The sequence below is a fragment of the Sipha flava genome, unplaced genomic scaffold, assembly GCF_003268045.1.
Source record: "Sipha flava isolate LNK unplaced genomic scaffold, YSA_version1 76_pilon_pilon, whole genome shotgun sequence".
Lineage (NCBI taxonomy): Eukaryota > Metazoa > Arthropoda > Insecta > Hemiptera > Aphididae > Sipha > Sipha flava.
This window is the reverse complement of record NW_020273616.1, coordinates 623,084-636,834: the sequence shown is the minus strand read 5'-3', so window position 1 is coordinate 636,834 and position 13,751 is coordinate 623,084. Positions and strand designations below refer to the sequence as shown.

General features: G+C 28.8%; 1 protein-coding gene across 3 annotated transcripts in view; it reads left to right on the top strand.

The window, feature by feature from the left end:
* The first annotated feature begins 164 nt into the window (after window positions 1-164).
* Window positions 165-13,751, top strand: part of LOC112692729 (photoreceptor-specific nuclear receptor) — a 33,101-nt gene continuing 19,514 nt past the window's right edge. For 2 of the 3 annotated variants that reach the window (XM_025567500.1, XM_025567499.1), the window contains exons 1-3: window positions 165-981; window positions 3,188-3,321; window positions 12,095-12,395. In XM_025567500.1, the coding sequence (XP_025423285.1) occupies window positions 3,195-3,321; window positions 12,095-12,395 (428 nt within the window). In that variant the 5' untranslated portion in view covers window positions 165-981; window positions 3,188-3,194. Of the gene's footprint in view, window positions 982-3,187; window positions 3,322-10,131; window positions 10,337-12,094; window positions 12,396-13,751 lie in introns of those variants that run through there. The other variant, XM_025567501.1, reaches the window with a different exon arrangement.

Below are 13,751 nucleotides of genomic sequence, written 5' to 3'. Positions count from 1 at the left end.
AGAAGATACTTGTCGCTGTCTCACGGTGCAGCGGTCGGTACGTGTGTACGTGCGCATGGGTTTATGTGTGTGTGTGTGTGTGTGTGTGTGTGTGTGTGTGTGTGTGTGTGTGTGTGTGTGTGTGTGTGTGTGTGTGTGTGTGTGTGTGTGTGTGTGTGTGTGTGTGTGTGTGTGTGTGTGTGTATTTGTGTGTGTTCGTGTACACGCATATACAAACAGAGTAAAACGGAAAAGGATGAAGACTCGGAGGAACGGAGGAAGCGACGTCGGAGGCGCAGTACGTGTCGCGTTGGGAAAGCGGCGGCGGCGGTGCCGGTTCAATACTCGGTAATCAAATTGTCGTGCACGGGGGCGCCGTGTCGGAGAGCTTAACTATTAACCCGCGCGGCGTCGGGCCGCTAAACAATAAACATGGCGACCGTGGTGCGTGTAGCCAGGCGGCGGCGACCCGGTGCGCACGCGCTCGGCGCACTATTTCATTTCTAACTCTTTCCGGTTGGTCCCGGCTGCACACCGCCCCTGACACCCGGCCGCCCTGGGGGGGTGTGACAGTCGGCCGACCAAGATTAAGCCTCTCCGGGTCGAACCTCAACCCCCAGCCGACGCCACCGCCGCCGCCACCGCCGCACACCACCACCGCGCCCGCCGCCGCCGCCCACCGTTACGCCGCCGCGACTTTTACCGGCCGACGAGTTAAGCTCCGAGACCCGGGGCATAAGCCAAACGCGAACCGGATACGTCACTCGTACAACACACACGCAACAATCTGATTTTCACGCCGTTTTTCCCGTTCTCATACCGTTTCGTCGTTTCGTTTTTTTCTTCCCGTCGGCGTTTTCCGATCCCGAAAACACAAGACTCTGCGCACTGCATATACGTTCCTGAACGTATACCATTTACGGCAGTCTTAATCGGACACCAATATATTTATAAATATTGCAAAAAATCGTTGGCCTTCCGCTCCCGATTCTACTTCCCAAGGTAAGTGGTCGTTGACTAGTAATTTTATTTTATTTCTCATCGCTTATATATTATCAACATTTTACGCTCATCTCAGTATTTGATTCTTTGACACCAATCATATAAGTACTCGATGCAATGTTTCAACGTCTGTGTGAATTACTATCGTTAATGTATGAGGTACTAATAGCTCGGGGTTCGGGACTTGTAGTAACTAAAAACACAATAATAAACGCTAAAACCATGCTCTTAAAAACCATGAAATATGCATAAAAAAATTAAATATATGCATTTAATTTATTTATTATTATTAATTAGTGTAACATTAAAATTAAAAAAAAATACAAATAATAAGCTTCCCAATTTTTTAATTTTATTCATCAATTATATAATGATTGGAAAAACTAATAATTATAATTTCCATTCACATCGATAAATAAATAATTTATACCTATGAGACTTATCTTAATTGTTACATTGAATAATTACATTTGACCACAAGTTTTCAAATGTAAATGTTCTTCGATTGCAAAATAAGCACAAAAACTTAAAATAAGTACTTTCCTGCAAAATCTATGAAATATGCAAAATTATGCAAATTCAAATTTTAGAATTAGTATCATGGCATCAATAAATTAATTTATTTCGCACTCTGCTATATTTTACAATAAATATCAAATGCATGCAAATGCTACAAGTCCCGTACTTAATAACTGTTCAGTTCAATAAATCTAAATATTTATTATATAAATTTCAATCTCAATAAATTACGTTTAAAGGATTAGTATAATATTCTGTATAATTTTAAACTCAATTTGAAAGGTTAATCGAATATTGAAAATCTTATAGAATAATGATCTAAATTCATTAACATCTATTTCATTTTTATAGGATTTCACAATTACATTTATTTTTTAACCGGAAAAATGAATATTTAATTTTTTAGTTTTATCTATTTCTTATGGGCATGCACGTTGGTAAACAAAATTAATATTTAAATTATAAAAATATAAACTTAATAACATATTTTATAGTTAAACATTTTAATAAAAACACCATACTATTACTATCAAAATAGTAAAAATACTTTTATAGACCTTTTTAAATATCTTTGTATTCATATAAATGAGATAGTTGTTAAATTTGAAACTATAAATATAACTTTAATTTTATTTTGCGTCACTAATTAATTGAGTAATAAATAAATGGGCATTTATTATTAATGATATACTAAAGAAAAATGCTAATTTTAATAAAATAATACAAGTTAAATAAATAGCTATACAAGGTAAAGTGGTCCGTGGATTGACGGAGAGTTTTCCGTTACTACTCTATATTTTATATTTTGTATTATTTTACAATTAATCATTATAAATAATTTTAAAAATTTCAAACAAAAACTTAAATAATGATTTTTTGGAAGAACGTTTGTTATACATGTTTATTTTTAGTCAGACTGTTCAATGTTTATTTACCAGTTTATTTTCTGCCCAAAAATTTATAAACGTAAAAACCTTTATTTAAAAAATTAATAGTTTACCTCTGATATTAGAACTGAGGAAAGCTTATAAATTATTAATAATGTTGAAATAAATGTAAGTAAATCGATAAAAAATGTTTTAGTCTTTTTTAATAAATTTAAATTTAATTATAATTAAATTTTAATTATTTTTGCTGTAATTTAGATTCAAGTGTTTAAAATAAAAATAATGAATTGGTTACCCTTAATGAAGTCGACTATGTGAAAATGAAATTCAAAAGTCAATTTCAGTTTACTATTCATTTTTAATTGCAATTTTTAAGTTATATAAACTTTATGGAACTGTTCTATAGAAATGAAAAAAATACGCCCATTATTGTATTGTATGGAGTATAGCCTTCGGCTCCTGTCACAAAAAGTGACCCTAATTTTTGAACATATTGCAAAATAAAGATAATTTTGTTACAACTATGTATACATTTCATCCGAGGATTATTCAATGCTAAGAAATTTTATATTGTTATTGTGGCTATTATATATTACCTATGCTGGGTCCACACTAAGTCTGGTTTTTGTTTTATTTCTGTTTCAAAAACAATTTATATTGTTCTATTAATGTTGAGAAAAATTAATTATGTGTTTTATTTTTTTCTTAACATATGTGAATCGGGTATTTTATTAGGCGACACAATTATGTATTATTTTTAATTATCATCTCCATTAATATTTTAATAATTTTTATTTCAGATTAAAAATGAATCTAACTACAACAGATGCAGATCGTTCATTTATTTCAATTCAACAATCTGCACAACCTATTTTTTCTTTAACAGATCCAAGAATAGGTAGTCTTCATTTGAATAATGACAGTGAAAATCGAGGTAATTTTAAAACTATATATTTTTTTAATAAATACTTCAAAGCAAAACGTATTAAATTTATAGTTAAAATTTAATTTTAATAAGTTGTATGTGGTAAAAAAATCGAATTTAGAATTAAGAAGTAAATTATCATATTATTTAACACAAATTATAAAATTTAAGTTCAATTTTAATAAGTTTACAATACTAATATTTAGAATTGAGAGTTATATTTTATTTTTAAATTGATTGATTTTAGTTTGATTTTAATTTAAATCTTCATATAGATAATAATAAATCTGGACCGGAGAATTTATGTTTTTTTGTTAAATTCATTATTTTGAAAAATATTTTTAGAAATAATCAAATTCACAAAACTTTAAATACTTATTATTTAGAATTATATTTGTTTAAAAATGTATTAAATTGGATTAACAAACCATTCTTAAGTATAGTTTGATAATTTAAAAATAATGTCCTACTGATTATATATATGTGTATATATTTTGTTTTTCGCTACAAATATGCAAGTAACTTATCATCTTATTATTACTTAATTTTTTAGCTTATTAAGAAAATAGAATAGCAATTAGCAATTATTTTCCCATATTAAATCTATTATCCAGCCTAAAATATTATTTGCCTAAGCACATGCAAGTATTTTTACAGCGAGAGCCGGAAATAACTTAACAATAAAAAAAATGGAAAGTTAGCTATATTATTCCAGTTAAAAACGAATATTTAATATTTTCATAGAAAACTTAACAAACTATTAAGCTTTTAAATAATAGTCATTTTATACCCAATACTAGTTATATACTTTTTGTAGTTATACATAAATAATATAGTAATTACTGTAATAACTATACAAAAAAAAAAAAAACCAGAACTATCATGTGATATAATCTTAATAAATATATAAATAAAATAATAAAAAGGAGGGACTGTTTGTGAGCAGTGAGCCTAATCTGCTTTACTCATTGTTAAACAAGAGTAATGTAGATGGTAGAAGAAACTTTAAATAGCGACGGAAGATTGGAATAAATGAGTGTGGGGGCCCGCGGTGTATTCCCCTGGAGCTTAAAAACTCCCGTCGGCGGTGGCGACTGTGTTAGAACAGGAGGAAAAGGAATAAATCTGTTGCTAAATGGAAATACTCATCCTGGAGCGTGCTGTATCACCCCTCACTCGCCAAAGTCAAGACCTTCATGCGCGTCAGAGACAGAAAAAAAACATTTCCCTCGGAATATAGTTTTGCAATTTGTCTGATTTCATTAGCATTTCTAACAGAACTGTGCGCGAAGGGCGACGAAAAAAATCCCCTCATCCCCTATCTCGACCATTGCGTATACTTACCCAATTTCCGTTTATTTATGCAATCAGACGCAGCCAACAATTCTAACCACTTAAGCATTCCTTTTTCATTTCGTATAAAAATATAACTGATTTACATGGGGTTCTCTTCCGAGACTATTATATTTAAATATTATAATATAATTAATGATCCTATAATATTCTCTTTTTGACTTTTTCTCTATTTTAATGATGTTTTATTTATAATTCAATTAAAAATTTTAATAAAGTAAAACATTATTTTCTTTATTTAATTTATTTTTTATAGTAGTAATTCCTTCATTATTATTAGTTTATCTAATATTACATAAATTACTTGAAATGTGATGGAAAAGTTATGATTTTCTTCTTTTATTTAGTAAAATATTTATCATTTATTCTTAATCCAAGTATAAATTATTTTTACAGTATAATTTTTTTTCTTTCAATGTTTTATTGTGAAATAAATGTTTAATTTATTTGATTATAAATTATTTAAAAAGACACTAAGTTATATTTAATAAAATTTAAATGTATGAATAACCATTTATAACTAATTCATAAATTTTTAAAATAATAATTATTTAAAAAAAAATAATAATAATATTATATATATTATAATATTTTTATATAATTACTATAATACTTTATTTTATATTAATACATTATTTTACACGTATTTATTTAAATAGGTTAAATAATGAAATCACAGGAGTAAATTATTATATTCAGTTGTATTATTCATATCATTTTGATGAGAGTAATTTTTTAATACCACATGATAATAATTTATGTATTTAAAATCATAAGAAATTTATTTTAGCATTTTACTATGTAGCACATAAATATATATTTTTTGTAGGTTACATTACTGTGTATTCTATTAAACATGCTTAAATCTCCAGTTACCAATTTACAATAAAATCTGGTAGTGACATCTAGTAACTCTTCTTTGTAAAACAATGTTTTAGAATCTAAAACAAAGTTTTTAGTTTTACTTTTTTATTACCAAACTAGTTACTTTTTCTATACTTAAATTACTTAAAAAAATATTACTTAATTTTAATTCGTCTTAAAAATATACTTCACGCTTTTATTATAAGTAAAAAAATAGTTTTATTTTATCCTTAACAATATTTTAAGTAACTTCTTTAAATTATTACATTAGAATTGTTTTGTGTACTACAATTTTACTTCTAGTAATAACGATTAAATTAAATATTCTGATAAATACTCAATAATATAAAAAGTACAACTATACAAATATATCTACACTTCTTCACAAATCATGGAAAAATAAAATAATTGTATTAAAAGTGTTTTTTTTTATATATATCATATTTAACATACGTGCGTAATAGTCGTATTACTGAAGTAACAAGGTTTATATATAAAAACAATAAGTTACGTATTAATGATCATCGAATCGCTTGATTTGTTACCCATTTTATTTGTTTCTATATGAATATGTGCAAATATAATTAAATAGCAAACTCAATTTTCTGTTATTTAATCTAATTTATGGGTTTTCGAAAAATCCTTGGAGACGAAAACCCTTTTGGGATTTCTTAATCGTTCTCGTTATTTTATAGTTCTCGTCTGATTTTTTTTGATTTATTAATCAATTTTCAGATCTTGACTGAATTTTTTATTATAACATAAATGTAGAAACAAATGTTATACAATTTCGATAAATACAATAATGTATCTAAATATGTAATTTATTTTCATAACAATAATATAATACTTGACTAAACTCATTACAAAAATATTATTAAAAAAAATATTTTTAATAATTGCAACAGTTTATTCATATAAAAATAAACAAACAGTTTTTAATAGAAATAAATAGATAATATCTTAGCTTGGAATATTATTAAATTGTAAAATACGACCGTAGTTTTTATTAGATCTATTAGTACATATACTCGTATTTATGTGAAAATAAAAATTACAAATAGTTATCAGAACTAAAATGTTATTATAAATTAATTTTGTAATACTTTTAAACTATACAAACATTATTTAATTGAATAGTATTCAATGAAATACGGTAAAAATTATGACTTAGCAAGTGCTTTATGACGACTCACGTAAAAACAACAAAATATACAAAATACCAGTTATTGACTAAATCAAAATTTGTTATGATCGTAATTCAAAAAATAATAATCATAGAGACTATAATTTTCAGTGAATACTTAAATCACCAATCAGTATAAATAAAAAATAATGTCATTTTTAAAAAATGTTGAATTTCTAAGAGCTATGTATAGATATTTGAAAATGTAATATATATTTAACTTCTTTTCATAAAATATTAATAAAATTATGATGAAAATTCTTGAAAATTTAATATAGAGTTTCTCATACATATTTTTCGTAAGTTAATGAAAACATTTCAATAATGATTTTTATGAGAATTTAAATATTTAAATATTTAAATATGAGAATTTGAATATTACACGTTGACATAACGACAAATATTCCGTTACATTTTATAAGTAAAATTCATAAGACATTAAATTTTAATACTTCACGCTTGAAAATGTAATAAAAGATTTTTCATAAAATTTTCTTTGAAGTCAAAAAAGAAAATAATAAATAAAAATAATTGTTATTTAAATAAATAAATAAATTATGTAATAATGTTTTATAAGCCTTAGCAAATGAAATTTTCGGTATTTTAACAAATTTTTATTATACGATATAATATATTTGATTGTTATTATATAAATATTAATTTTAGTTATTCGAAATATTTACTGAATAATTATGTTACGAGTAATACTTTAAAGACATTTCATAATTTTTGAATTATTTTAATGAAATTTATAATCATTGTAGGCATTTGAAATTTCAGATTTTTCCCAAGTTTAAATAGGTTGTAACTTATAACAGCTTAAATAATACGGTGGGTAAATATTACTATAGTAATATTTTATTGTAATTCATTTTTCTAAATATATTTATTTTTCTAACCAAGGTAAGCAAATTAAAATTTCAGCATATATTATTAATATATCAACTATCTTTAAAATTTAAACTAATCCTTCCGACCTCTTTCACTCAAAATAATTTTTTCGAAAGTAATAGTATATTGATCTCAGATTTAAAAGGCAAGTACAATATTACCGTTACCCATTTTCGTATCTCATCCGATCTAGAATTTTGTTTTTTTTTTGTTATACATTTTAATTGTACATTGAAAAATAAAAATCACTAAATTAATTACATATTTATATTTTCAACATATTTAAAATTATATGCATTTATAAAAAAAATTAACTTTATTTTTCTTGAATTATTTTTGAAATTCTTTCTGTTTTGGCTTGAATTTATTGTAGAGAAGAAACAACCCTATTACTGTAAATGTAGCACAAGAAATCTATAAAACAAAAATATTTCTGATTAGCTAGGAAAGAAAAATATCAACCGTTCGACATTATATTTGGCTTGTAGTAACTGACCATTCTTAATATATAATTAATATTGGCCTAAATTTTCTTATAAGTTTTCTGTTTATAATATCAATAAATATCCTATAAGAATTGTGTAATCTATGTTTTACGCCAATTTAATAAAATGTTTGTATTCATGTACATTATACTCACATTTACCCGACCATTTATAGTAGTCGTATTGAAATAACGGCTGAACCCTTTCAAGTTCTTAGAATCATCGATGTCGTTCATTTTGAATTTTTTGGTGCTTTACTGTTATAAATAATGATAATGATTAGTTAAATAAATATTATTTATGTTTTAGATTCTGGAAATAATGAGTTTTGTATTATTAAATAAAAATGTCCCTCTTTTTTTTGACCTTTTGCAGGCTATTGAATATATTTATACTAAATATTTCATACGGCAAACTTTTAAAACCGAAAATTGGGCAAATGTGGTAAAGAAAGAGATTGTTTTTTATTTGTTTTTCCTAGAGACACTGGAAAAATACAGTTGGTTATAATATATAAATATTTTTCAAGGCGTAGGTAAATAAGTACATTTGAATGAAATAAGTAATGTTCTGTTTTTTTGAATTTATGGATTGTGATTAGAGCATAATATAATATGATAAATATAAATCTATTATTCAATAATTTTAGTTTGTGATATAATTGAGTATTAATCTTTCGCTCAGAATAATTTTCCAGATACACTGATTTGTTATTGCTTTTTTAATTTTATAAAAATAAATACAACAAACTACAAAGTATACTTACACTTGGAGCATGTAATATTTTACCTGACTGTTTTATTTAGAATCCAAATACTAAATAGTTCCAATCAAATTAAGCTAACTGTAATACATTCAATAAAACGTCTGATAATATCGTCAATTGAGACGGTTGTTATTGAATGAATGTACCAAAACATATATGCAGTAAATAGTCTTAGGACTTTTCCTTCCAAAGACCTATAATTTTTCTCTTCCATTAATTTCAAAGCGAATATTTTATGACGACAATACAGAAGCGATAAGGGACTACTAATCGTATATTTCTTTTGTCCATTATTCTCTGTGATTATGAAATATAATATAAATATAATTAATAATAATACTTATAACTCGTTTATTCAAAATAAAATCATTGATGACACATTATTTTCACACTGATCAATTTAATATTATTCAAACGATAGACGCACTCTTCGTTATTGTATAATATTTTCATCGTTAAATCTCCAATAGAACAGGTAATATAAATATTTATATTTTATGAATTAATTTCCTGCTGATCTTGATTTACGTTGCTATAGACTGTTTGGCAGTATTCTCGGAATATTGATGTACTGTTCAAAAATTAATGTGTATGATTTGTTAAGAATATACAGCCTCCAGTCTAGGCATGTTGATTCTTTAGAGAATTCAAGGAGAATCAAATCGTACAGCAATAAAATGTTATTTAATTTATAATCAATCAATAACATTTCAAATTCCTACCGATAAAAATAAACGGAATATGAAAAAATTAAAATTCTTGTTGGTACAATTGCATAATATATGTCGATTTATTTATTTAACACTATTCTTTGGTCATCTTACAGCAACAAAGACAAATCGACTAAATTTTTTTTATTAACCGCGTAGGTTCGTAAGACACGTCGACCAATGTAGTGCAATCATGATTCAGCCATGACAAAAAATAATAATAATATGCACGGTGTTTGGTGGGCACGGGGCAGCGTACCTATTTACGCGCGCGAACGGGCTCCGGGTTGCGAATAAAAAATGACTTTTAAAGTTGTGCACGCGCGGCGTAAGCGACGATTCATTCGGTGCCCGGGATGCGCGCCGCGCCAGATGTGTCCGCGACAGCTCTCTCCCTCCTGCCGCGGAGCCACGACGTTAAGCCCCGGCCGGTGCGCGCACGCCCCCCATGGGGATAATCAATCGACGCGCGGCCTCGCGCACCGTGCACGCGCACCAGCAGTCCCGTTGCCGTCGAGCGCGAGTAAGCCGGATTTAATGATTGCCCGGCGTGTATCTCGTCCGCTCCTTCGGACCCGGTTGATAACATCACCGGTGCCCCGTGCACAACCCCGCGACCGCCACGCGGTACGAACGACGCCGCGTTTCAGATTCTTTCCGACCAGCGGCGGTAGCCTATACCGACCACCAACGCCGATTAAAATGAACCGGGTTCAGATTTTTCTGTTCCGCCGTCGGGAAAAGTGATAAGACGTGAGAAGGTGCTTCGGTAAAGTTCCAAAGATAAAAAGTGATATTATTATGTTGAAAAATGTTATACGCGAATGGGGGAAATTGGGAGCTGAAGGGAAGGACCGTCCGCCATTCTTACACCGCAAAACGGGCCACTAAATTGCGTACGTGTTCATTACAATTCGTAAACAGCTACGCGTTTCAGGCCCGTCGTACCCGTTTATTGAAATATTATTCTGATCATTAGATTCTTTTATTTTTATCCGTATTGTTTTAACAAAACAACTGACGTGTAGATGAACAACCCTTAGTGCTTATAATATACATATATGTTTATAGAGAAGTATATGTCGTTCAATAGTAAAATTCGCACTGTCGCCGATAACACTAGCGGTGCATTTTTTACAGGGTAAAAGTATTACAAAGAGGTGTTTGAGTTTGTATCACAATGCCTGGTATAAACTTTATTTTTGGTATATTATTTATTTCTATACATGTGATCTTTATAAAACAGTTTATAAACAGTGATATCCATACCATAAAAAATGATCTCATAATCTATAAAAAACCGTTAAAATTGTTCCTATTCACCTCAAACTACGGTACATTATATTTGAGATACAACTTTATGTTTTTATAAATATGTTCTGTAAAGAATTATACATACAAATAATAAAATCATAAGTATTTATTTAACTAGATTTATATTATTATTCCATTAAACTTATTGATAGGTAACTTATAGCCTATAGGATAAATATATAAATTAATGTTTTACTATCTTTAATGTTATTATTTAATTGGGTAAATTGATAAATTGAAACGTTTCATGTTCTTTGTTTATTATCATGACATCATTATTCATTACTAATCCTTAAATGTTTTGTTCCGAAAAAAATATTTTATTGATAGTCTATCGTCCATAAATATTAAATATTTAAATATATAGGTAACCATAATTTTTAAATATTAGTACAAGTCGGCAAATTTATTAAGTTGACCAACCCTTTCAAAAATTTAAATGACGCCTCTGGGCTTTCCTGATATTTAGAGAGTTCTAACTATTGCGTATATTTTCTTACTTAATGTCTGCTTGGAATCAATGATGTTTCCATCAATAGTGTACTACGCCAACGAGTATTCGAATATGGACATTTATATGATATAGTCAGTGGTGGGCGGTGGAAAAGAGTTGTAAATATTAACAAAAATTACAATTATTAAATAAATTTAAAACATGGTGTACCGTCGATATTTACTGCAGAGAAATACATTAATAGTTTCAGAGAAAACTGAATGTCTATAATAAAATAATGCCAAAATTAAAATCTGCAAGACTAATAACATTTAATACTTTGTCACAAAGTGCTTGAAACTTGAGAGTATACGTAGTATACTCGTGCATTTTCAAAATAATGTTGGAGAGTATACGGCGCATATGTAGTACACCCTATGGGAACACCACTGGTTGGAACATTTATACATATCTCGTAAATAAATTACTGAAGTTGGAGAATTTTTTCAAAGTATTCATTTTTCTAAATAATTTTCGGTACACTAAAAATTTTAACACTACGTTTCCGGCTGCTCTCTGTAATTTTAACTTCGGCTCTCTAATACTGTTGGACACGAACGATAATGATACTCATAAACGGTTTGAAAACCGGGCAGGCCGTAATCTACCCGTCGTCACGTCACTGCCCAAAGAGACCGGTCTACGGCTGGTACAATATTATGATTGTTATTATTTCTTAGTTTAACAATAAGTATTATTATCATTGGACGTTTGTTGCAGACACGGATTCGAACTATCCCATGAGAGACAGGCCGCTTTCGCTGTGCATGTCTGCCGCGTGTGCCGCACAACAGGTACCGGTGTCCGCGTCCAGAACGCCACCGACTTCGATCGCTTCGACCACCGGACATTACGGAGCGGCTGCAGCGACCGGCAGCCAAGTCGCGGTCAAGACCAAGACACTGGGGTTGTCGTGCGTCGTGTGCGGTGACACATCGAGCGGAAAGCACTACGGGATATTGGCGTGCAACGGGTGCAGCGGATTTTTCAAGAGGAGCGTCCGCCGCAAACTCATCTACAGGTCGTCAGTTAATTTTATACCTCGTGGTTTCATTTCAATAAAAAAAAAAAAAAAAATTAAAAAAACATTCTGCCAAATAGGCATCCGAAATACAAGTTAAATTTAAATAAACACATATAGACGTTATGTTATCACGGAGCTATTCATATTGAATGTACCTTTATTATTTCTGTAACTACACGATAATTCGTTTATTTTTACACCAAACAATATAATACAATAAATATGTATGTATTCGTACAATGTAAGTGCGTAATATTATCGTTTGTAATTACGTACAAGATGCTATAGGAAATATCATGATATACGAAACTTTAAATGATAAATAAATGTTTGGCAAGGATTTTCGATTGTATACATATATTTTTCCAGTAATTTATATGTCATTAAACTCAATATTTCACCAAAGCTATTAGCTGGTATCGTTCTAAACTACGTTATAATTTAATATTATATTGTCTGCTCTCTGTTGTTATTATGTATGGGTAGGATTTCATAGCATTTAAATAGATACTGTTCATGTATCAGGAACTGTTGTCACATGCGCTACTTTCTAATGACAGTCAGATATAATCAAATCCAAAAACGGATGAAGATTTATAAACATTCAACACTATAAACTCACAGTTCAGGACAAATTTATTAATATTTTTGCCTGCTCGAATTCGATGGCATATTATTGCGTATTAAAATATTATTGCGAATTAAAATTATTTAAAATCAGTTTATTTGTTTAGTATATAAAAAAATTGAAAAAATTGCGGTTCATGGGTCATCTTCAGTTTAAATTACTTTTTTCATCTATATCTTTAGTACTTTGTACTTCTGTAGTATAATTAATCAATCCTTGTTCTTTCGTTGAGTTTGAATAGATAAATTTCGATATATAAAACCAACATAATATTGAGTTAGCATTTCAAGCCTGTTTTGCTTAAGACTAATTGCAAAATGTGTGACATTTATGTATGATTATAATAAGTGTTATAACATTGCTTTCCGGCATTTGATTTCAACAAATAAAAATTATTTCAATTCATAGTGTACCTCTACGTATATAATTCAATACTCTTACTCTTCATAGTTTCTCTTATTAACAAAATGCTATTTAAACCATAGGCGTGCGCAGGAGGTATGCAGGGTATGCAGCTGCATACCCTGAACACATAGTCTTGCTAACCAAAGAACAAACATTTGCTAACCGAACTACTATAAAGAGATTCATTTAAATTTTTTATATTTTAATTTTATATATCTATTAATTTAATACATTTATATGTATTAAGTAAACACTTTAAGTGTAATCAAGATAAATTTTTATCCGTAATAAATTTGTTAGAACAAAACAAATTTAAGTCA